This window comes from Photinus pyralis, unplaced genomic scaffold, assembly GCF_008802855.1.
Source record: "Photinus pyralis isolate 1611_PpyrPB1 unplaced genomic scaffold, Ppyr1.3 Ppyr1.4_unclustered_Scaffold4645, whole genome shotgun sequence".
In the NCBI taxonomy this organism is placed as follows: domain Eukaryota; kingdom Metazoa; phylum Arthropoda; class Insecta; order Coleoptera; family Lampyridae; genus Photinus; species Photinus pyralis.
The window spans coordinates 1-24,505 of NW_022171629.1; the positions used below are offsets into that span (position 1 = coordinate 1).

At 35.8% G+C, this 24,505-nt stretch overlaps 1 protein-coding gene across 1 annotated transcript; it reads right to left on the reverse strand.

The window, feature by feature from the left end:
• Positions 1-14,333: 14,333 nt before the first annotated feature.
• Positions 14,334-21,501, reverse strand: LOC116182315 (phenoloxidase-activating factor 2-like). Its single transcript, XM_031502837.1, has 3 exons — positions 21,318-21,501; positions 21,080-21,262; positions 14,334-15,276 (listed from the first exon to the last, which is right to left on the reverse strand). Coding segments are annotated over exons 1-3 (1,092 nt in total). The 5' UTR covers positions 21,320-21,501; the 3' UTR covers positions 14,334-14,369.
• Positions 21,502-24,505: the final 3,004 nt, after the last annotated feature.

Sequence of the window (24,505 nt, forward strand, 5' to 3'; positions counted from 1 at the left end):
TTTTCGTAAAAACAAAAACTCAGTTATTTCAAAAACAAAGATGGCGTGGGGCGTTCAATTGTTTTTGCAATAACCTGCTTTAACTTCTGAACCGCTTGACCGATTGTAACAAATTTGGTATCGTTGAAAAGAGCATTCCTTGGGTAACAAGAATCATAATATAGTTAATTTAGTTGAATCCTTCTCAGCCAGGGGGATACTTTTGACACTATGATCCAAAATCCTAAAAAAATGAAAAAAATCAAATGGAATGATATGACTTTTTCTTTATGAAAAAGTAGCCAAATAACATCCAAAGAGGCCAGTGAAAACCGTTTTTCAAAATCGCGTTCCTACCCTCAAATATTGGGAAAATGAGATTAATTAATTAATAAAAATGCTTAAATTGTATCTTATTTGACATATTTCCGGTATTTGTCAATGGCGAGAAAGACACTACACTTTTAGATAGACCTTGGAAAATTAAACAAATGAAACACGATGCATTATAAAATAATAACAGCGTAATTTGTTAATTATTCTCCTGTGTTTACATTCAGAAAGTGCAGTTTTTTGAATTTGTAATCTTTTCTAAAATGCCAATTTCTAATCAAGAAGCTGAGAAGATTTTGGTTTTGATTTTACAAAATTGCCGGAAATTTAATTGGTGTAGCGCTTCATAATGAAAAAGAACAGAACTCATATGCAAGAAGATAAAGCGCGTTCGATAAGAAACGAGTGTGCAACAGAACAGAAAACTGTACGGCCATTTCGACGAAATTATGGTCGTGGGTGCTTTATCAATTCTTCTTACGGATACGGAGTTTTAATAGGTTCTAATTAAATCGGCAACCGGTAAAAAAGTTTAAAGACAATTAATTCGCGCTTTTTCTGACTGTCAAACCATAGGTTTCGGACATTTGTTAGAAATATCTCTTTTTGTGATTCGCTCACCGCGAAGACCACGACTTGCAAGCCCGACTTGACCCGTCGCCCCGAGTAACTCTTATAACGGTTAGTTTAAACTGATTAGTTTAAAATTTATCATGATGGGGGGGATCGCACCGACTACGTCAATCAAACACAAACATCGAATCTTACCTTATTACTTCAAATTATGCTCTTTGACTTAGAAAATCTGGGTCCACTCCGCTTCTACTAACACAGGTAATCACTGCTCAATCTGGTCGCCAATAAAACTCAAACTTTACTAAAAGGGTTGAGTGTATTAAATCAAAAAATAAATAAATTCTTTCTTCTTCTACATACACCAAAATACTAACCCCCGTCTTCTTGGCAACACCATTTAAAAAAATGAATAATCTTATTTCTTAGGCGCTGACGCAACTTTGTACTTAAATGGGAGAAACTTCAAAACTGAAAATTTAATAAAAAATACCATTAGTTCGCAATTAACCTCCCCCAGTTGAGTCCTATTAAAACATACAGTAAATAGAGACCATATTTGCTACTTGAAAATGTGCCGTAATATCTTTTTAAATTGAAGCTATTTAAAACGATAAAGTAACAAATGAACTTGTAATTAGTGTAAATATGTATTTTCTAGTATTTGTTGAAAATCGCCCTAGGTCAAGGTTCGTATCGGCTGGTATATGAAGTTCTTTCTTTACATAAGATGACAACATTTCAGCATAGATTCACATATTTGAAGTACGGTTCGTCCCAGATTAAGTAGATTCAAATCCACGCGTTTAGGACTATCAATCTTCCACCAGATCAAAGATATCAATAGATAAGTTCACATTTGCAATATCGGTTAAAGTATCCCAGGTGCATTCATATACTCGTAACATTCGACAAAAAGATAACTTAAGGGTGACTTATTGCCGATTGTTGAAGGGCCAAAATGGTGCAACATACCAATCTCAATCTTTATTTAACCTACTATCCGATGACTAGATCGCTACCCCTCTCAGATCTTAGAATCACACTAAAAAAATTGTTTATTCAACACCCTTTTTTCTCATTTGATGAGTTTGACGACTTCTGTTGGAGTGGTTCGTAATTGCAGAATGAGCACGAATTTTACAAAACAATTTTTTCGCTTGGCTCCACGCGATGATTTATAACGGTCCGCCGGTAATGATTTTCCTTTATTTATACAGTGTGTGCAAAATAAGGAGTCTATCATGGAGATCTCCGAGAGCATAGAAGATACGACGATGGTCAAATTAGAGAAAATAGGCGCAATTAACCAGTATTGTCATGTTTTTAAGAAAATTCCGATTACTTCCGAAGATATGTCAGAAAAACCGGAATTTATCGATTTCGTTTTTATTTCTTTCTGATGTTTATTTCAACAGATATCGTTGAGAGATTTGCAATGCCACGTTTCGTTTCGGAGAAGTCATCATCAACTTTATTTTATATATGGCCCGTAAAAACTACACACGGCACACAAGAAAAAACAAAATTTGGGAACTGTTGGTTTCAACAGGATGGTGCACCCACGCACAACGCTGTAATAGTTCGAAAATACCTATCGCATAAATTTCGTGGAAAATAGACAATTTATTAGGTAGGTATTCTCGCACGATTGGAGTGATGTGTGCGGGTGCACCATCATGTTGAAACCAACAAAAACGAAATCGGCAAATTTTGGTTTTTCTGCCGTATCTTCGGAAGTAATCGAAATTTTCTGGTTTTCTTTAAATCATGATAATAACTGTTTATTGCTCCTGTTTTCTCTAATTTTACCATCGTCGTATCTTCTATGGTTCCGGAGATCTCCATGATCGACGTCCTCATCTTGGACACAGTGTATAACCGACTCTTAACTTTCTTGAGCGTCGAAACTTCACTTTTCGCGATCAAATTGTTTACGCTACAACTGCTTCTCTTTTTTAACTTTCACCCTTTTCACGATCTAAATTTGTGTAACCGGCCTTATACTAAGGCTCCCTCTTTTTCGAACTTTTCCATTTCCTTTCATTACCAAGTCAGAAATCTTAAACGGAACAGACTTTCGTTAACGCCCGAAACCCCTTCGGCATTTTCCTCAACCCACTATCTATTATTCTTATCCGTGATTGTTGCCGGGCTGAAAAAACGGAACGGAACCAACGCAAAATTGACGACTCGCGTCGGTTTTTATCGCTATCCAAACCCGTGTGGCTCTCGCCATTGAACTTGCCCGAGATTTCTATTTGCATATTGCATAAAAATCGCCAAATTTAAACGCATTAGCGGGCGCCTATTACACTCTCTGACCCGACTTTACCTGTGGATCCGAGTTGATTTTTGTGGACCTTTTCTTAAGCTGTGCATCCAGTATGACCTGCGTACCCGTTTCGGTGTATTTTGGTTGCATCTCAATGGGTGTGAATCATAGGGTTTTGTGACTATAGGACAGGACAATTTTTAAATCAGTTTTCGAATTTGAAATCGAAGTGTACCTAAAGATGAGGCAATAAATGTGACAAGCAACGTTTATTTCTAGTCAGTCTAGTATTCTATGGACGAAATGGCCTATCGGTCGTCTATGGCTTATTCTCCTACATTAAGAACACGAAATTCATCACTACATTGTAGATATTATGTACGCTGTCTCATTTGCTTCAGCAGCGGAGATAATGGGATGCTCCTAAAGCTCACCATCTTATCTCGCTCTTTGTTCTCTAATGCGGGACTAAATTCATTAGACTGTTAATAGTCGAAGTTTATTAAGAAAATTACGGCTGTAATGGCAATAGCTTTCTGTATGTCATCTAATGTGGAACGGAAAAGGCGGCGTAATAAGAAATAACATTTTTGCGCGCGAGCGCTCTCATTAAAAATAATTCACTTGTAAAATAAAATTGGAAGCTTTTAGAGAGGAAATTTCCTTTGAATTTGGTACAACAATTGATGTAATTTAATTTGATAGATCGAAATGGGGAGGAAGGGAAAAAAATTTAATTAATCTACATTTTTCCCCATTAATCTGGTTTGGCAGCCGAAGCGTTAACCGAACTCCACATTTTCGACTTTGACAGTTTTACATTTCAAAGAAAGCAATTACAGGAATTGAAACGTACTGGAAATGATCCATTTAATGAAATTGGAACGGCGGAATGAGGCGGAAAATACAAATTTAAAGCTTTTTTATATTATATATAGCAATTCTTTTAATATTCTCCCTTCACCTTTTGCGTCGGTGGCGTCGTCGTCCGTCGAAGCTGTTGCAAGATATTTAGTGGTTCCATCGATCGGGTTCGTGTGGTGTTTCTCGTGTAAGCGGCGGTGGATAATTGAAAATGACGGACACGCGGCTGCTGTTGAAATCGCTGTAAAGATTCAATTACGGTTCGAATGCGGGTCACTTCCGGCGGCCAGCGCCGGATGTTTCCTATGAGAGTGACTCGCTTAAACAAATTTAATTAGCCCCACTTAGCTGATTACTTTATTTACTTTTATTAACTTACTTATTAGGCGAAGAAAAACATTCCATTTCATCTCAAAAATTGTATTCGCAAAAGTGCCGAAGTGAACTGCAAACTTCCGCAATAATAAGTTTTTCTGAGGATAACGAGCTCCTGTTACACACAGAAGTCTTTTACCGCAGTGATAGAATGCTTTTAAGGTTTGGATTTAGAGAATATAGGCAACTGGTGATGCACATGTAATTCAATGGGGTGTGCATTGCCTCAGAACTTCATTCACCATTCCATAAGCAAGGGGTGTATATGATCGGAAAAATATGCATTAGGTAGATAGATGTACAGAGCATAGTTTCCATACAATATAAACTGATATTTTGTCCATTAATATATGTTTAAAAAATCTAGAAAACATGCGTCAAAAGAGTTCATAGTTTAGGAATTAATTGAAAAAATTAGGGAGCATTTTAAGCAATACGAATGTATGGGATCGGTAGCGTGAATACTTATCTATATTTTGGCAATTTATGTGAAGCTCAAAAGTTTTCATAAAAAAAGTGGTGAATGAAGTTCTGAAAAATGGGCATGTAAACTGGAGAAATGGAAATAAACTACGCAGCTGTGACTAATATCGCGGTCAACAGTGTCGCTTCTTTCTCACAGAGGGTGCCACCAAGAGTTTCATGAAGTCGGTAAAAAATACGATAAAGATATGAAATAGGTACCTAAGCGCTTTTATCTTGCGATTGAGTTGTTCTTACTTTTTAACTAGGCTAGTACCGTTGAGCTAGTACTGTGTAATGGGGATAACAAAAGACAAAAATTTACGAGCAAAAAAAAACTAGCAGGCTATGTAAGTTGCCTATGTTAAATCATTTAGCGATTCTCTTTCAAGGTTAAACAGAGCCTGCTTGTAAAAGAATTTGCTGACAGCAAGAAAAAGATCGTTCCTGGTATATTTTTATTTTGTCAACTACTTGCTTCGAAATTTATTTGGTTTCTCTTTCCTATTCATTGCAAAAGGTAACCTCCTCTACCTATCGTTTTATGAAATAAATAATAGAAATGGGGATAGGTAACATTCCTTTATAACAAATATCAAAATTTTACGTTATTTTTAGAACAAAGGGCTGTTGTATATTGTTGTTGATGTCTGGCAAGTTGCGACCTTGTGTGGGTGTTTGTTTATTTGTAATGCGATTTGTTTGACCGTCTTCCTTATTCTTTATCTTTGCTTATTGCACTTTGCAGATTAAAATACCGTAATTTATAATCCATACCTTGTTGCAAATTAAATTTTTTGAACTTCAATAGTACCATTGAATAAAGCTCTTTATTCAATGATAGTACCTATTACATATTATTAGTATTAGTTTAGTCAGTTTAGTGTAATGTGTAATAATTGACCTATACAGGGTGATTCAAATTCAAAGGCCACCATGGGAATCTCGGGAACTGTAAGAGATAGGTAGTTTACATTTGACAAAGTTACCCTTGATGGTAACATCATCTAGTTTTAATAAGAAATACCGTTAATTCGTAAAAACGCAAGAAACTACTTACGTACGTTTCTTAAGGTTGTTTTGTTACCCAATAAATGAAGTTATACATCACTGGATGGCAGCACGTGTACAAGTATTTACGTAGCCAGTTTTACGCAGCACAATTTGTAATCTCACGTCCGCCTTACGCAGCACAACTTAAAGTATACTACTCTATGACAAGATATAGTACATATCGTCAGTAAACTATAGTCCATATGCGCAGCAATGTAACATAAATTATTAAATCGTAAATGAAACGTCATTTATAACGCGACCGATAGTTGTATTTAATAATATGCACCTGAAATGCAATGTAAAAATCCGTTCCCTACGAGTGAAAGTTTCTCAAAACCAGCCGTACGGAGTCAGCGGTTCTCAATACAACATCCGTTGCGCTATAAATGACATTTGATTTAAGACATAATATATATTGGTCAGCATATGGTGTAGGTACCTTTCTCAATATTTATACCTGAGAAGCATAAATAATAAAAAATACACGTTTTGAAGCACCACGAAGCCGAATCAAACGAAATCTGGATTATCTCTATCTGTCTGTCTGTCGGTATTCTCATTTTCAGGTAAACGACTGAACCGATTGGAACCAAATTTGGTACATATATGTTTAGACATACCTAAAAGAAAGAGCAGAAAAGCTTTTGGGTAGAATCATGCATGTGCAGATATGCCGGTAGTATAGGTAAATGCTGCGATAAGTTTGCCTTTACTAGAAGCACATGTGGTTAAAATTTCAAAAAATAGCCGATTAAGAAAGATGATATCGCTCAGATTCCGCATGACACATTTAATTTTTACTATGTGCCTTGTTTTTCTTTACTAATTTCAAAGAAATGACTATAAAGTTGGCACATTGCGCAGTATGCGTATGCGCACATCTGGTTTTTACCATATATGCGATATGTCGCCAAGCGGAAAACATATTCTTGGTAACGATTCTACTAGTTGTGTGTCCATTGGTAATAATGCATGCGAATATCTTAATAAATCAACAGTTGTCTTCTGTACGCGCAGACCATGCGCATATTATGTTTTAAATGTAGGTACCAGGTTAGTAGGTATTGTTTCTAACAAGAAAAGAGATATAAAGGATGATGAATATGTAATAATACCTACATAACTGGTTTTAACTTTACCAGCCGCTGGTCAGGCGCAGGAGCAAGCAATTGGTGTAAATTTTCTTGGTTCTTGGTTGTTACCTAAGCTACCGAATGCAAACAGAACGAACTAAATATCTTGAAAACTGTAAGAGTAGATGCAGCTTCGAGTGGACCGACGGAGAAAGTGGCAATAATAGCGCCTTCCAACATGTATTGGAAAATGCGCTAGAACTGCCCTCTGCCGATATTCGCTATGCGCACCACTTTTTTGTAAGACGAACATTTGGTGCAATATGTTTAGGTTATTTCAACGATGAAGTGCGCATAATTTTTTTTTAAAGTCACACGAAGAAACTGTCCGCAATTGCAGTTCCAAATATAAAATTTTGGGGGGACCAGACTTTTAACACGCCCGTTTAAGGGTGCATCTTTGAAAATACAAAATTAGAAAGAATACATCCAAAATCCCAGAGAGTCTTACTTGTTGTGTTCATAAGAAGAAAATGTAACTAGAAACGCAAATTTGGTACCGTTCGGGGGTGTAGCTCCAAGACATAGATTAAAAAATCTATGTCCAAAGCGACACATTTTATCTGCGTCGTGCAAGTACTGGTTGCAATTTAAAAAATGTCCCTTTTTTTAATTAAAAACTTGTTTCCAGCCCCACCCCCATTCACCACCCTTAATCAAGTTCTTAGGGGATTGAGATTTTATCTGTGGCATTATTAAGAGGTAAAAACATAAGTGTTTTATGAGATCCGATTATCGCTATTGTGGTACATATCAGAGCCCCACTGTAGCCTCAATATTAGACCAAAAAATCCGATACAACTGAATACCGAACGATTCTCGAGATCTTCGCACATGCATCTTTTTTACAACGCAGGGATTGATTCTGTTCCACCAGATCAGCATAGCTTGTAAAACAAATGTTTGAATTAGCATTACTTTTACTTTTATACGAGGTGGGAGGTGCATATACATACAAAATTTCATTTAAATATAACAAATAAAAAAAATGGGATTGCTCAAATACAAAAGTTGGGTTGCACATGCGCAATTTTTTAAAAATTCATCTACTAACACAGAAAACCGGATATTCATATGTTCTTTGTAACAAGAATTATAACAGAACCCTTTTTTTGTAGGTTTGGGCAGTTTTTGGGTTGTAACTTTTTGGCCCGTTAGTCTACATAGCATTAAAAGTTGACCAATATATTATGTATATAAGTATTGACATTGATTATACACACTATAAATCAAGTGTATTGATAAGAACCCAAAATAAATCCAAACACAAAGCCAGTAACAGGTGATGTATTGTATACCTGAAAATTTGACAGGGCAAGAATAAATGATCTGTGGAATAAATTACAATCCTGTTTGTAGCATAATGTAGGACGTATCTAATTACGATAACAAACAAAACACCACCTTTATCTCTAAGAACAAGGTGAGCCTTTGGCGATAATATCCATGTGATAAATTGATGTAAGTATATTACAGGTTGCTATTCTTCGTTAATAGGTCACTGCGTTACCTAAACGTCCATACTGTATACAGACTTTAGCTACACGCTAACAGCGCCATCTTACACGAAATCCACAAATTAAATTACAGGAAAAACATGTGGAATTTGATGGCGGCAACTTACATTTTAGCGATCAGGCACTAAAATGTACAAAACTTGAAAAATAAGTAAGTTTCATCCGAAACCAAAATACTACATCATTCTTCAGGGTACTACTTGTCACAAGACACTAATAGTTTGCTACACTATTTGATATTTATTTAGTGGTGTACCTTTAAAGGTTACGTAATATTTTTTTTTCTTTTGTATTAATGCGAAATATGTATCTCATCACGTAGTTGTCTCAGATGAAGGGGTTACGAATTATCTTTTACGAAAAAAGTAAAAATATTTTGAAATTTGTACATTTGAAATTTGAATTTATATAACCTCACATTTTGTGTTAAATTCCCCCCCTTAACTAGACTATTAAAGAAACGTCTGCATTTCCAAATCTGGCGGGCATTTGTTTAAAGATAAAGCGCGCACCACAACGCCCTCTTATATTTTATCGCTGTGGTATTTCAGTCTTACACGCACTGCCGTTGCGCAGCGTTCCTTGTCTTCTAGATGTGACACTTTTTTCCGAAATAGCCACTGCGAGATACCGGGCAGCGTATTGGCATTCTGTACTATTATTCAGAGCAGCTCTGGTCTGATTCGCAGTATACTATGGCTTCACGTTATGCGCAATTTGATAATACATTATATACTGTGATTCAGAGCACCGATATGGTTTAAACTTTAGAGTTCTGAAACACTGTATTTATAATGGGTTTCTATAAAGCGCGTCATACACTTACAAGAAGTGTGTTTTTATTGTTAGCTTTGCAAGAAAAGTATATTTTTTTGTTGTTTGTGCGTAATCAAGGTTCTCAAACTGCACTAAAATGATCTATAAACAGGTATTGGTTGAGATGTGCAACGAGAATACGTTTTCAATGATCGGATATTTGGAACTAGTAGAACATGGATTTAAAGCGAAATTTAAAAAAAAACGGGTGAAGATATTAACAGTGTTTGGGGCGACCAGTGGTTAGCTGACCTTAGTAATAAAACAAACACTAAACCACATCAGTGCTCTGAATCGCAGTATATAATGTATTATCAAATTGCGCATAACGTGAAGCCATAGTATACTGCGAATCAGACCAGAGCTGCTCTGAATAATAGTACAGAATGCCAATACGCTACCGGGCAATATTACGATACCGTTAAAATATTATAAGCATATCGCGTTATCGATAGTCGTTGTGGTCATCATAACCTTTGATCGTTAATCTGCGATAACGATTGATCGTATAGAATAACGAGAGTGATCAGCATATTGCATTATTTGCTTTGCCGTATATTAAATTTATCTCGAAATTTATACTTGTTTATCCCGTGTTGTAAAGATATGACTTTTACGGGTTAGGAACGGGAATAAATTCAAAGCTGACGGCAAGACATGACAAATCATACGTTACATGCTTCTCAAAAGTAACATACATTAAACCAAACACCGTATTGTTTGCAGCAAGGTTTGCAGCAGCCAGCAATTAATTAGTAGTAGCGTTGAGTGAAAAATAGATAGTAGGAAAGGAAATGAGTCTCTTACCTTATATTAAGTGTGGAATCGGCGCAGCTATAATATGGCACGCATTCACAATCAGTGCTCTTGTTTGAATTATAATTTGTTGCATGGGTACTTTCATTTTTTGGATTAAAGACCTCAGCAAGTATATCTTCCAAATCTCCGTTAGCTACCGATTGCCCTAACCCAAAGACTAATAAGCAGTATGATAATATCGATAAATTCATCACGAGCCTAGAAGGCATTTATAAATAGTATTTATGAAAATGAGCATAATACTTACATTGCTAGGTGAAGAAATATAACTAGTAGCACAGATAAAATACCCAACTAGTAGGTATTTCCTGTATCTGATGCAGGCAGCAATCAACTAATGGTTTTCAATGTTTGCTACTTGACATACTGGTTTCTTATACCGAATACGGGGAATACCGCACGTTCGAATATTTTTACAGTTGATAATAAATAATTTTTTCTCCAACCACCTGAATAAGACGCTATTTTGTGACAGTGTTCGGTACGTAAAATTGACGTTTTGCGGATTAATCGCTTTCACCATGGCAACTGTACAAAAAGTGGATACTTTTGGTCCTAGTACCAAAAAGAAATTGACCTTGAAAGTTGGCCAATTGAAAAATTACAATCACGGAGATATGTCACATTGACATCGTTTTACATTGCAGGTTGTAAGATATTTCTATACATACAAATCAAATATTTTTGCATATTCAATGCAAATAATGATGTTACCTATACGTATGTACATGTATTGAAAATGATTTACGCTCGCTATTTTTATTTAAACCATGTGTAACGTCGTAATTTACATATTCGGTGAACGTAATTTTAATACGTATACAACCCGGCGTCGCGCGTAACGCCATCTACTTCAGACCCATTGCACTATTATCTGTCGTTTTGAATTCAAAATTTGAAAAAGTTAATTGCAATTAATTTTAATTAAAAAACTGTATGGTAAGTTCTTTATTTCAATACAAAATATAACAATATTAATTGTGTATACAATAGAAATGACTGAAACTGATAGCGACATGGATTGCACTCCGCCAGAGACTATAGAAACGGCAGAACATGCTACCTCAAGATTTGCTCCCTACAAAGTCGCGAGAGATGAGAAGTAAGAACGAATAGGTTATAAGTTCACCTAAAAACTAGAATGGCATGACACGTGAGGACAAGAAAGCAGAAATTCTTATACTAGTAGTGAAACTGACTGAATCTAAATTCGAATATAATTTGAAGTAAAGGGGGTTGGAGAAAAAATTTTATGTTTTATTCGTACAAAAAATGCGTTTTCGGGACTCGGAAGGTTGCTGGACTCCGCTGACGCGTCGTCCAGCAACTATCTTCCTCGTCCCGAAAACTGACATTTTTTGTACTAATGAAACAAATAACTATTTGTGACCTCTGTAGTAGCCGCGGTGAGTGTGGGTAAAACCATGACTCAAGCTAGCCAATTTTATATTTATTTTCTTTATCCAATATTATAACATACTTCTCAATAACAAATTTTACAGGGTTAATACAATCATCACGTATTTAAATTTATGGTACCCTATAGAATATAGATGATGACAATGCCCATTGTCAAACTATTGCCGACTTTACAACTGTATATGATTTGGAATTTCTCCACATTTTCCAAAAATTCAGCTAAACACTTCTGTAATTTTTCTTGAGGGTTCGTGCTTCTCAATCACAGATCAAAAAAATTCGCAAACTCGCATGTAAATGTGAGTGTTTTTAAAGTAACAACGAACAATTTGTTCGTTATAATCAATTTCCCCCACGGAATCAAGCCATGACAAAAATGCGATTGCGCAGAAACATAAAATTTGAACTCAAAAATATTTAAGATTGTACAATCAAATCAAACACCATCAGCATCAAAATAATCGTAACAACTTCACTTCTGTTTTCAGTATTTAGATTCCCTGTCATGTCATGTAATATTTCCTTGCACAAAGCAGGACAACTGGTTATTCCAAGAACGAAAAAGACAGAAAATGGAAATGGTTTACAACTAAATGAGCAAAATTCTAAGGTATATAGGGCTGGAGATCAAAAAAGAATTCGATTTTAGCAGGAGAGCAAGAGGACATCTTTGGATTGTGCCAAATGCAACGTGGCATATTATATTGATTGTACTTGGGATTGATATAAAAACTTGGTGGTGCAGAAGCGAAGAAAGCGAATCAGTATCTAAAGACGTCCGTTGTCGTTAATAAGAAACCGACGTGTAGGAGAGATAATGAAAAACTTGTATATTAGATCAACAGTGATTTCCAGTACGTTTGAAGGCGGCTAATGACAGTCCGAAGAATTCGGTATTCTGTTGATCTCGTCAACCATGCATGCGGTTTAGAAGGCTATCTCGGATGTATAGCGTTCGGCATTGTCGTTAATATGAGTTGAATAGTATGGTGACCAGATCGTGCAGCAATAGTCCAGATGCGACCTAACCAGGGAGAAGTATAAAGTTTTTGTAGGCCGCGTTTCACCTTATTTTGATGAAACACATTCCCGTAAGATCGAGAATGTGTATCTGGTGCAACTGGACAAGGGCTGCAATTTAAAAATTTTGGGGTTATCAGCACCCACCAAAACTCCCCAGTGTATAAAAGTTCTAAACCATATAAAATGCAATTTTTATGACCCGTTACCTTGATGACGAAATTTTCAGATTTTTTATTTACTCGTTTGAAATTTTTATACATTTCCATCCCGGAAACCCTGTATAGGTACCTACGTACTTATATATTATATACTGTCTGAACTGTGAGTACAATAATTTCTCTCCATTTGTTTTAAAAGTGGAAAAGTAATATTTTAGAAGTCCCGATAGACATGGAGGCGCCATAAAAGATTAGTCATCAGCGATAAGAAGCGAAAGTGGATGTGACCGTTTGTATTTATGGTGGTAACGATGTGACGCATTCTTTTTCTTTTGAGAAACAGAGGGGTGTAAGCTATATAAGCAAAGCGAACATTCCTGTAGGAACTGCAACGGTGCCTGTTGTCTGCAACAACAATTCCTATGAACTACCGATCTACATTGTCACGGGGTCGTGCGCTTCTATTATGGGACGTGAATGGATTCAGCCACTTCAGGTGCAACTTCCAGTGCATCACTTAACCAAGGAAGAATCTTCGAAGCTACAAGCCCAATTCCCGCAAGTTTTCGCGTCGGGAATTGGGAAGGCAAACCCAATGCTGTGCCTATATTTCGAAAGGCCCGTCCAGTGCCTCACGCACTACATTCTCATGCCGAGGCCGACCTCGAACGATTAGTTGAACAAGGGACACAGGACTAGGAGTGTGTCCTAATCCCTCGGGTGCTTGTTGCCCTCAACTGGGGATGAAAACACAAACTTTCGCACGTCAGACCCTGGCACAAGGTTGCCGGCTCACTTCTACGTGATTGGTTGTAGGTTTGTGACGTATTTAGACTGAAGCGTTTCAAATTCGGACTAAAAACACAGCTTTTCAATAATTTATTTTGGGTATATTTTACTCGCAAATAAAAATTGAAGATACATGGGCTTTTCATTTTTAATGTAGGTACTTTCTAGATCAGAAATAAAAAATGAAGCCGGGATGTCCATATTGGGCATCAGCAATAGTGAAGTACTAGCTAAAATTTCGCTGAAGACCAATATTTAGTAGCAACTCTTTCGTTCCATAAGTAGGGATGACAGAAGAATTGGCTGCGGGCAGGTCTCGCGCTTGTCTTGGAAGGCGCTTGGATAAGTTGGATATCACGGATCTACAGTCCACTAGGATTCGGATTTCTTTAAATCTCCTTGCATTTCTTCACATCTCGCCGGATCTATCTCCGTTCGACCGCCTACAATAAATATGTTTATGTCTTCGACTACTTGCTTATCAGCTATTTTTGGTTTAAAAATGTTATGGATATGCACCTGAAACGTTAATAAAAGGAATTAGGAAAATACTTATGCCTATAATTGAAAAGGATCAAGAACTTGCAGTTTAAGGGTTTGTCTAGTAAAGTAGGTATACTGAGATCGTTTCGATTAGAATCAATAATTGCATCTTTTTCTAATGTTGTGAGGTTTCATCGACGACGAAAAAATATAAAACAATGCTTTTGTTAGGTTTTATTTACAAAATTTATAATCAATCTAAAGCTTTACTCAAATAAAAAAAATGCCTTCAAACTTAATATTTGTATGAGGAAGTTTCGAATCCATTGTCGGTCATAGTTTTATCAATCCAATCAAGCGCCTTTATGACATTAGCGTACACTCCGGGTACTCCCACACAGTTTAAAGCCCAAGAGATAATTCCGGCTTGATAGTATTTATTTAATTTCCCTTTTATTGGACACACTAGAGGACTGCCACCATCCGCTTTGCATATGTCTATGTCTGGTTGGCCACCAGTGCAAAGAAATGATTCGTGCAACTTGAAACGGCTGCCTAAACGAGAATGTCTAAGACACGACTCACAGGTAGTCCCGTCCAGAATTGGAGCTTCCAATTTTTTTAAAAGTACATCGTAGTCTCCTTCTTTCCCAAAGTTATCCCTTCCCCAACCAGTTGCGTAACAAGTAATATTATCAATAATTTCTTCTTTAGCTGGTAAACAAACAACATCAATGTTATTTTGTATTTTTACCGGCGACTCTAAAATTAAAAGCGCGAAGTCGTGAGTTAATGATCTACTACTGTACTCCGGATGTAATATGGCAGTTTTCACGGTCCTTTCTTGACGTGGATAGAATTCATTTTCGGTTCTAGTGTCCCATTCTCCAGCACGTATTTTATACATCATGTATTTCCCAGAGATGCAATGCGCAGCAGTTAACACAACTTGGCGGTGTATAAGAGAAGCTCCGCATTGATAGCTCCACGACTCATTGAGATTACCTTCCGTTGTCTCTCTGCCCAGTAGTGCCATCATCCAAGGAAATTCTCCAAATTGTGCGTGGTCTGCGTCACCGTTTGAAGAGAACCCTAGTCCATTGGGATTTCTCCTTCCGCATCCGCGATCATGTTTTTTTGGAATGATTTCATCTTGAAACTGGGTCTTGGATTCACAGCAAACGGATAAAAAATCATCGCACCTAAAAATGTGAATAGTTGAACAAATTATTTTCAGTCTTTGACGTTTTACATAAATTCATATGGGCAGAAGAATAGAATAGGTTACATCGAAATTGTTTAATAAGACCTTGTCATTTTCTTTTTAATTACAATTGAAGGAATATTTTTAAGTTTAAAAATATTAAAATCAAAATTTGCCTACATTGGTCTCTCTTTGAATTTTGCGCGGCGAGTAGTTGAGTAGGACGATATGTGCAAAAAAAGAATACATATAAATGCATTTTTTTAAGTTCTGGTCTGCATTTATAACATCGCGATAGAGAAACATTAAAGAGCGTTAAAAATGAATCAAACTGGTAACGTTGGCTTGATATTATGGCGCTTGTTATTTAAACTTCTCTTGTAACACGGTAGTTTACCCTCAGTCACTAAATTTCGAAATTTAAATGGCGCGCTCCGAATAATTTTACATTTTTGGATTCTACAGGCAATTTTACATTTGATATATTGCTTTAGGTAATTTATACCAGGTCGCCCTGTATATATCTTTCAAATTGCTAGTCTATAAATAAAAATAATTTTGCTGATTATTTGTTGTTAGCATGTCGGTTAATTATTAAGTAATTTGTTGATCAACCTCGTATAAATTATCAAAAACTAAAAATCAGGTGTAAAATTATCTATAGAATCCAAAAATGTAAAAATATACCAGTCATTAACATTTTGAAATCTATAGTCACTTCTGGTCAAACCGGAAAATACTAGTTAAATAGCATTAATGGTATTGAGACGTTGAGGTTTGTAAGCCTAAACAAAAAAAGATACGTTCACAATGATTGCTTTATTTGGAAAATCAGATATTTAGGACGCTTCTTCAATAGAACCAAATGTTAAAGGGACACTTCGCCGAAAATAAAAACACATGGTGTTTTTATCTTTACCTATTGTTTTTCTTTTCGACGACTACATTAGCGTGCGAAATATCGGATTTTCAAAATAAACTACTTAATTGTGAACGAGAATGTTTTAAGGATTCAAACCTCAACATTCCAATGCCCTTAATTAAAAACTAAGGCTGAAAATTCTACGTATCCTATTAACAGATTCACTCAAAATTTGGAAATTGATACTTATTCTCTTGAAATATCTGAAGTCAATATGAGCACACATGCAAAAAAAAAAGGAACAATGAAACTTTGTTCAACAAAAAACCAAAAATTTATTTGTGATGTTGTTATTCTTATTTTCACAAGTTTGCGGATGACGTTGGTGTCGTCTATTACCGAGCTATAAACCAGTTCGCGATCAACATTTTTATCTCTTTTCTGAAGATTTTAATGTTTACGAATAATTCATAATTTCATTAGTAAAAGAATGCTTTAATGTGGTCCTTTAAAAGGTTGCATTGGGGAGTTGTACGAAGAATTTTTTTGTACACATACCTACTTCTATTGCTTTTGCTGTGACAAACTTATGTACGAGTCACTGAAGTTAGCTTGGGATTCGGATTCGGATTCACAATTATTACAGTTGATCGGCTAAATTATACTATACCAAATTATGAATTTATTCAAAAAAGCTGTAAAATGCATACAAGCGTAATGAAAACAATCCAAATTAACTACTATGAGCATGCAAAAACGTTACTAAACAACAAAAATTAACAACTACCCCTGATAAGTAACTACCTACTATAAGTACCTATACAGGCTGTTACACGCAAACGTTGCCTAAAAGTATTCGAACTCCCATAAATAATTGAAATCTGAAAATTTGCATACCAACATGATTTATTAAAAGAAAAAGAAAATATTATCATGATCGTTTCACTTCCAGTTTTACCAGATGTTACTTATTTGAAATAGAACACCCTGTATCTTAATGCATTTTCGAAATCTACATGAAAATCTGCGACGTTTGATTCCACATTTCCTTATCTATAGGTACCCAGCAGCAAAGGTTTTCAAGTTATCAAGATTTTTCAAAATGTTTGAGTACTTTTCTTTAGGGCCCTGTACCTATGATTCCGTTGACTTGAACGTCAAACGGTCTTGCAAAATCAACAATACTACCGTGATGCTATACGGCAATGATTTAAATTTTGATCGCCCTTTTACAGGGTGTTTTAAAACTAAAGGCCAATTTTAATTATTTCAAACCTTAAAAAGTTGATTTTTTGAAATGAAACTTGCTGTATTTTTTTTGTACTATCAAATGTCGGAAAAAATTGTACATGGACAATAAGTCACAATTTTATAAAATCTAAAATAAAACGAAAATCATAACCGATAGGTATAGGGAATGTAAAAATAACTGATCGATGATTTGAAGTTGAAGTTATGAAAATTGGTTACTTGTTTTAAAACGCCCTGTAGAAGGACCATCAACATTTAAATCATTCTTATGTAGCGTCAAGTCCGTAGTGTTGATTTTGCTGGATATAGGGAAATGTGGTAACAAACGAGGCAGATTTTTATTTAAATTTCGAAAATGCAATAAAATACAAGGTGTTCTATTTAAAATAAGAAAATTGCTATCCACATCCGGTAAAACCGGAAGTTAAACAATTACGATAATATTTTCTGTCTATAGATCATGAAAAACTATGTTGGTGTGCAAATTTTCGGCTTTAAATTATAAATGGGATTCTGAATATTTTTAGGTAACAATTTGTGTGAAACAGCCTGTATAACTTAATCCGAGGCTTATCGTTATTCGTGGTTTATAAGTACTTTAGTAACAGGTCAGAAAAATTCATGATAAACATAACAACCACTTCTCCGAAAAGATATTAGGGACGAACCATCCTTCTACGATACGGGTAGAATTACAACTTCTGCAATTATATTTGTAACAGGATGGAAAATCTTGTATAACATAATACAAAAAATAAGAAACATTTCTGTCAAGGCAGATATTGCGGATTCAGAGGTTAGAGGGGCGAATCTACACTAGGGGTATAATTATAACGTCTGCAAGTATATTTGTAACGGGTTGGAGAAGGGCTTTTGGGTGTACATGGGGTTTGTATCCTCGACTAGTATATATGGCTTTACACTGTAATGATAAAGCTAATAAAACTGTACGGTGCACTTGTATGTGCTTCTATATGGCCAAAGGATTGGAACGAGTGGAAGGATCGAGGCAGCCCTGGGCACGGGCGGATCTGGAACGGTCTTACTATGACCAAGAGGTTATAAAGGCCCTCTCTCGGACAGGGGGCAGTGGATGAACTCAGATCGCCTTAAACCTGAAGGGATCGTGTGGTTTTCAGACAGGTCCCTAAGGGAAAGGAAACAGGCATGGATATACAGAGTGGCGGAAAAGTATGGAATCAGTAAGCTACAGCTTTAACCATTCGTTATATTGAAAAAAGTGTGAGATGAAAGTTTCATTTCAAGTTGTCATTTTTTAAATTGAACACCCTGTATTTTTTTAGTTTTTTTATGATCCTCTAGACGAGGTGCTTCAAAATGGTATAGGGTTTTAACACTCTCAAATTCTCAGATTTCAAGATATTTTAGTTTTAATGTAATTAAATCAAACCATTGAGCAATGCGTATGTAAAACATAACATAACTTGAAATGACGTCATTCGAAAAAATATCCGTGTACGTCAAATGTCAAAACATGCATAATATAGTATCAAACAACTTTCATCTCACACTTTTTCAATATAACGAATGGTTAAGGCTCGCTGATTTAATACTTTTCCGCCACTCTGTATATGGTGATCGATTGAGAGCTGATATCAGCTTCACCATTGGTCACCATAGCGCCTTGATAAATCTGGGTCTTCTAAGCTTCGAAAACTGAACAGAAATCAGATTAGGAAAATCACTGGTGTTCTCACGGGACACTAGATAGTCAACGATCACTTGCACCATATTGAATTTCTAGGAGAGCCCATGTGGTCTGTTACTGTGACGTGTTGATCAAAAACAGACATCAGCTCCTTGGCGACAGTTATCTGGATCCGAGGAGGTTGAAGCAATTTAGGCTACACAGGGTCCTACCCTGATAGGAACGGGCTCGGAACGTCAACGTCACGTCACGGACCGGCAACGTCACGTGAAACTATTGTATGATTTCTTATAATAGCATTCACATATAGACGTAACGGAACGCACCGTCAACGTCACGAACCGTCGAGATAAGTTTCAAATGTTTCTTTGACGTGACGCTAATGCTAATGTTTTATTTAATCTGAGCATGATAAGAACAGATGGTCCAGAATAAAAAATCCAATCGCAACCATCCTAACAAACTATTAACGTAAAGTGTGAATTGGCAGCAAGATTTACGTGACGTTGCCGGTCCGTGACGTAACGTTGACGTTCCGTAAAATGCGAATCGACCTTATAACGTCAATACGATTTCATTGTATTTCCTTTATTAACGAGCTCCTAGCGAGTTTTTAATTTTGCGGTGTCGGTCCGTCTGTCTGTCCGTCCGCCCGTCCGTTAGCACGATGTCTCGTAAACGAATGGACCGGATTACGATGAAATTTGGCAGGTGAATTCTTTATCAAATTTGTAGATCGGAGTTCGTGAATTGGCAATGTAGGCCAAAAAATAAGGAAGGCCCTTTTGACATCTCCGTTAGTTATGAACCGAAATGCATGAAATTCAATATGCGTATAGCTTTAGCCATCTAAAACGCAATTCCAAAAGTTGAGCCTAATCGATCAGCATTCACAGTGCCCTCTTCGCATCTCGCATAAACCGAATTGCAAACTTTCTTATTTCTGAAGGTATTTAAATGAAATTTGGTTTTGCACATGCTATAGCCATACCCAGAAGCACGTTTTCCATATTTGTTTACACGTTTATTTTTAAATTAAATTGCAAAAGGCACTCCGCTTCGCGTCGTGCCCTTGAACTAGTTTCCCGTGCTTTAAAGATTTGATTATACACTTGTCCCTTAATATACTATCATGCATCAACTTCGATAGGTAAACATTTTTCCGTTGATATTTTTAATGTCTATTCTGTCTGCTGGCTTGACTTAAATACACTTTTTTTAAAGTAATTGTTTCTTATCTTCTACATGATTTTATGAAAAATTGCAGAAGTTATAATTTTACCTCTATCTTTGGAGAATAGATTCGTCCCTTTAGCCTCTGAATTTGAACTATGTGCCTTGATAGAAGCATTTGTTATTTTTTGCATGATTTTATAAATTTTTCCATCCTGTTCCAAAAAAGTCGTAATTCTACCCCTATGGCTGAAGAGTGGTTCGTCCCTAACATTCGAATTCTTTTTGCAAAAGTGGTTGTTATGTTTATCATGATTTTTGTGGCCTGTTACTAAATTAATTATAAAGGAATAACGATTATAGTTTTTACTTATAAGGGGTAGTTTGATAATTTTTGTTGTTTAGTAATAGATTTTGGCATGTTCGTCATAGTTAATTTGTATTGTTCTCATTATGCTTATATATGCATTTTACTGATTTTTACTCTCTTTTTTTTATAAATTTATAATTTAGTATAACTTAACTGGCCAACTGTAATAATTGTGAATCCGAATCCGAACCCCAGTTACCTTCAGCGACATGCTTATGTTACACCTTTTCCTCTTTTTAACATCGGTGAATATTGCCTACGAGATTAAAATAGCGTCAAGTTAAAATTGTCCAAACAAACTGCACACACAGGCTAATTATCCTATAGGTACATACAAGGTTTAAATAGTGTGTTCAGCTAGCAAAATTAGAGAGGAATAGAACTCTGGATGCAAGTATTTCATTATTTTCGCAGGGAATAAATTATTGCATATTGTATATTATTGTATTTTCAAATTTGATTCAAAATGAACATACCCTGTGTTCCGCGTGGGACCGTTGCACTTAAAATATGGCACGCACTCGCAATCTCCAAAACCTTGATCATTCCCATTTGAGGTCGAGTTATGACTTACATCATCCCCGTTAGTAGCACCTGCGCATTGTTTCCAACCAAGGAGCAATAAACAGCACGATACAATCGATAAATTCATACCGTGCCTGAAAGGTAGGTACTCATTACATTATTATTATAAATGGTATAAATAACACTTACATTGTTTAACAAAGTTTTTACTTGAATATAATTGGACTTCGACACAAGATCACCTTGTAAAAATGCAATGTACTACGCCTACCGGAGGCTATAGGCAGCAGCAACTGGTTTTTATTTTTGTTATGCTGTTTTAAATGTTACCTGCTAGTGAATACCAATCTGCGTTATGGTATATAATATACTAAGCGTATAACAAGAAGACTCATTTTTTTGTTAAGTGGGTTTTCCTATAGGTACTAGTACTACACTCATACTTTCTGCTGGAACTGAAGTGGTTGGAAAGTGTCATTAATAAGAAAGAGTCGTTTTCTTTCCCAAACAAAAAATTTAATTTTTGCTTGTGAGTGGTACGCTACTCCTTAACAAGACCAGGCAGTACGCTTGGAATAATACCATCTCAGGGGAAAATAAACATCGGTGCCATAAGACACTTGTAGTGTATATCTTTTTTGTTCTAAGCAACCACCGTTATCAGTTTGTAATTATTTGACAAAATTTATTATTGAACTATTAGGTAACGGTTTTTGTACATCTGGTGATGATAATTAACTAATCCACCACGGTTTTTCCAAAAATGACATAAACTGGTCAGTTATTTACTTCGTTCGCTCCCGGCTGAAGGTATATACATATTGCGTACAGTTATCGGGAAAAACCGTTTACAAATTTTATAGGAATTTGCACAATCTTATAACGTCACAATGAATGATAATGCCATGTACAGCAATTATCTTCATAAGTCGCTAATGATTTATTGATTTCACCGATAATTTACTATTTTTACTTAATTTTTTTTAATTCAGGAACAACTTACTGGTCATTGACAATAATTAATGAATATTACAAAAAGAATTACATTCGGAAACCAAAGTAAGTACTCGTGTTTATTCAAAGGTTGTTAACTTCTGAACATTTACCTACGATGAAATAATTGTCAAGTACTTCTGAAATATATCTCTCCCCATTGAAGTGTGTTCAAAAAAAGTCAAAAGATGTGAAGATTCAATCATCTATCGGGGTGTTTGTGAAAGCCTATATTTTACCGAGTGCTGAAATTTCCCTCGATATGTTTGATCGTTGGTTTGATGAATTAAACAAATCCGATCAAATTAACAATTGGGTATAAGGTCTGCAACTTGCAAGCATCCTTATCTCAAATGTAAACAAGCCGGAAAATAAGAGTAAATCAACCAAGATAAATGAAAGTGATACCCACGTTCGGGTTTTAATCTGTTCACGAGGCTTTTGAAACTTTCAATAAAAATTTCTTAAAACCGTAATGCCAACTTATCGCAATTAAGCAACAAAATAATATCGAAACAACTGGAGCTGTTAAATTTAGGTAAAATCTTCACGCATAAAGAAAGCGAACAACGCAAAAAGTGATAAAGCCAATCTCAAAATCGAGCTCAACATAAATTAGTTGTACCGGCCACCAAGGACGTTCGTAGTACTTTGGAAAATCCGGCCGAATTAAATGTATAAACTTACACAATCGCAAGTAGGTATACGATAAACAAGATAATTCATATTAATAGTGATCTATCGGTTACCAAAACTACTGCTAATACCAACATCTTATCTCCCCTGGAGGTTACTAATTTCACTGAATGGCAACAACAAAGATCCAAACGAAATAGGGCAAACACCCAGTACCGCATTTCCCATTAGGCCAACTAGGCCCAGGCCTAGGGCGCAAATTTTTAGGGGGCGCTAAATTGGAAGGGGTACAAAAGAAAGAATGCGCTTTAGGTAAAGTTCAATTTGCTAGCGTCGCTTATCGTGTCCGTAATCGTTGACTTATTCGTAAGCGTAATAGGGCGCAACGCAATCCTCGTGGTCATGCAGACCATCTTCCTGCTACGTTGCGGGCACCGGCGGCCAAGGGTCATATGCAAACATACTCCCCTTTTAGCGAATAATTGAACTTGTCCAGCGGGGCGCTTTGTTCCGAGGCAATAGCTTGCACCAGTTGTACTTGTTACTTTGTTTTTTCTACATGATGAACCAGGATGTAATTATTTCTGGTTTTTAATAAATGGTCAGAATTTGTGAATATTATCTATCATAAATGTATTGTGTTTGTGTACTATTTTGGAGTTCATATTTTCGTTATTCTATACACCATCCAAATCAAATACAATTTTGACAATATCAAGAATAATTTATTTACAACTGGACGTGTATGGGGTGCGATAAGAGTGCGGAGGTAGGGGGCGCTCTTTAGTTTGTAGGCCTAGGGGCGCTGAATGGCTAAATGCGGCCCTGCAAACACCCTGACTGGATCAAGTGACAATAATGGCTTATTACAAGGCGTTGTTTTATTTTGATGTAAGATATCTAGATTAATGTTATTAATTTGATTATAATAAGTTATTTTGAAACATTTTCTTGTATTAATCTCTACTAAATGAGCCTAATATGAAAAGGTGCACAGCCATTTAAAAAATTCATTTGTTTTTCGTTACTCACGTTTCTGAAATAACAACAACTGAATGCTGACTTACTATGGGAAATAAAATGTTAAACAACTGACAAAAATTTTGTATAAATTCCGTCTGTCCGTCTATCTGTCTGTCCCTGAATACGATAATTGCCAAGCGCATGGAGCTATTCTGTTCAAATTTTGCAAAAATCCAATGTAAATTCAGGCCTCTCTGTCTCTGGCAAACGCTTGACGAAGGCACCATAGAAATTTCAATAGTAATTTTTTAATTTCCGATTATTGGCTCCCCTAATTATTTTAGAAATAAAGTCTATTTAGGTTTCTTGTAGAGAGAAAAATTACGAATATGTACATACTATTGTTTCCTTGAAACTGAAACTTGAAACTTTATTTTATAAATTCAGAACCAGTAAAAATTTGAAAATTAAAAACTGTCGCTTTTATCAAGTCGGTAATGCCATGCAATTTGCTGTTAGCTTTTATTTGTTTGATCTTAAAATGCCATGGCACCACTGATTTTCTTAAAAGCGCAAAAATTTAGTTACCCAATTTCTTGGTCTCAAAGTTCAAAAAATTAAATCTATAGTTTGCATGAATTCGTAATTTTGTTCTCTACAAAAAAACCTAAATAGACTTTATCTCTAAAACAATTATGGAAGCCAATAATCAGAAATGAAAAATTACTATTGAAATTCCTATGGTGCGTTGTTCAAGTCACCACCCGGTATATATATATATATAT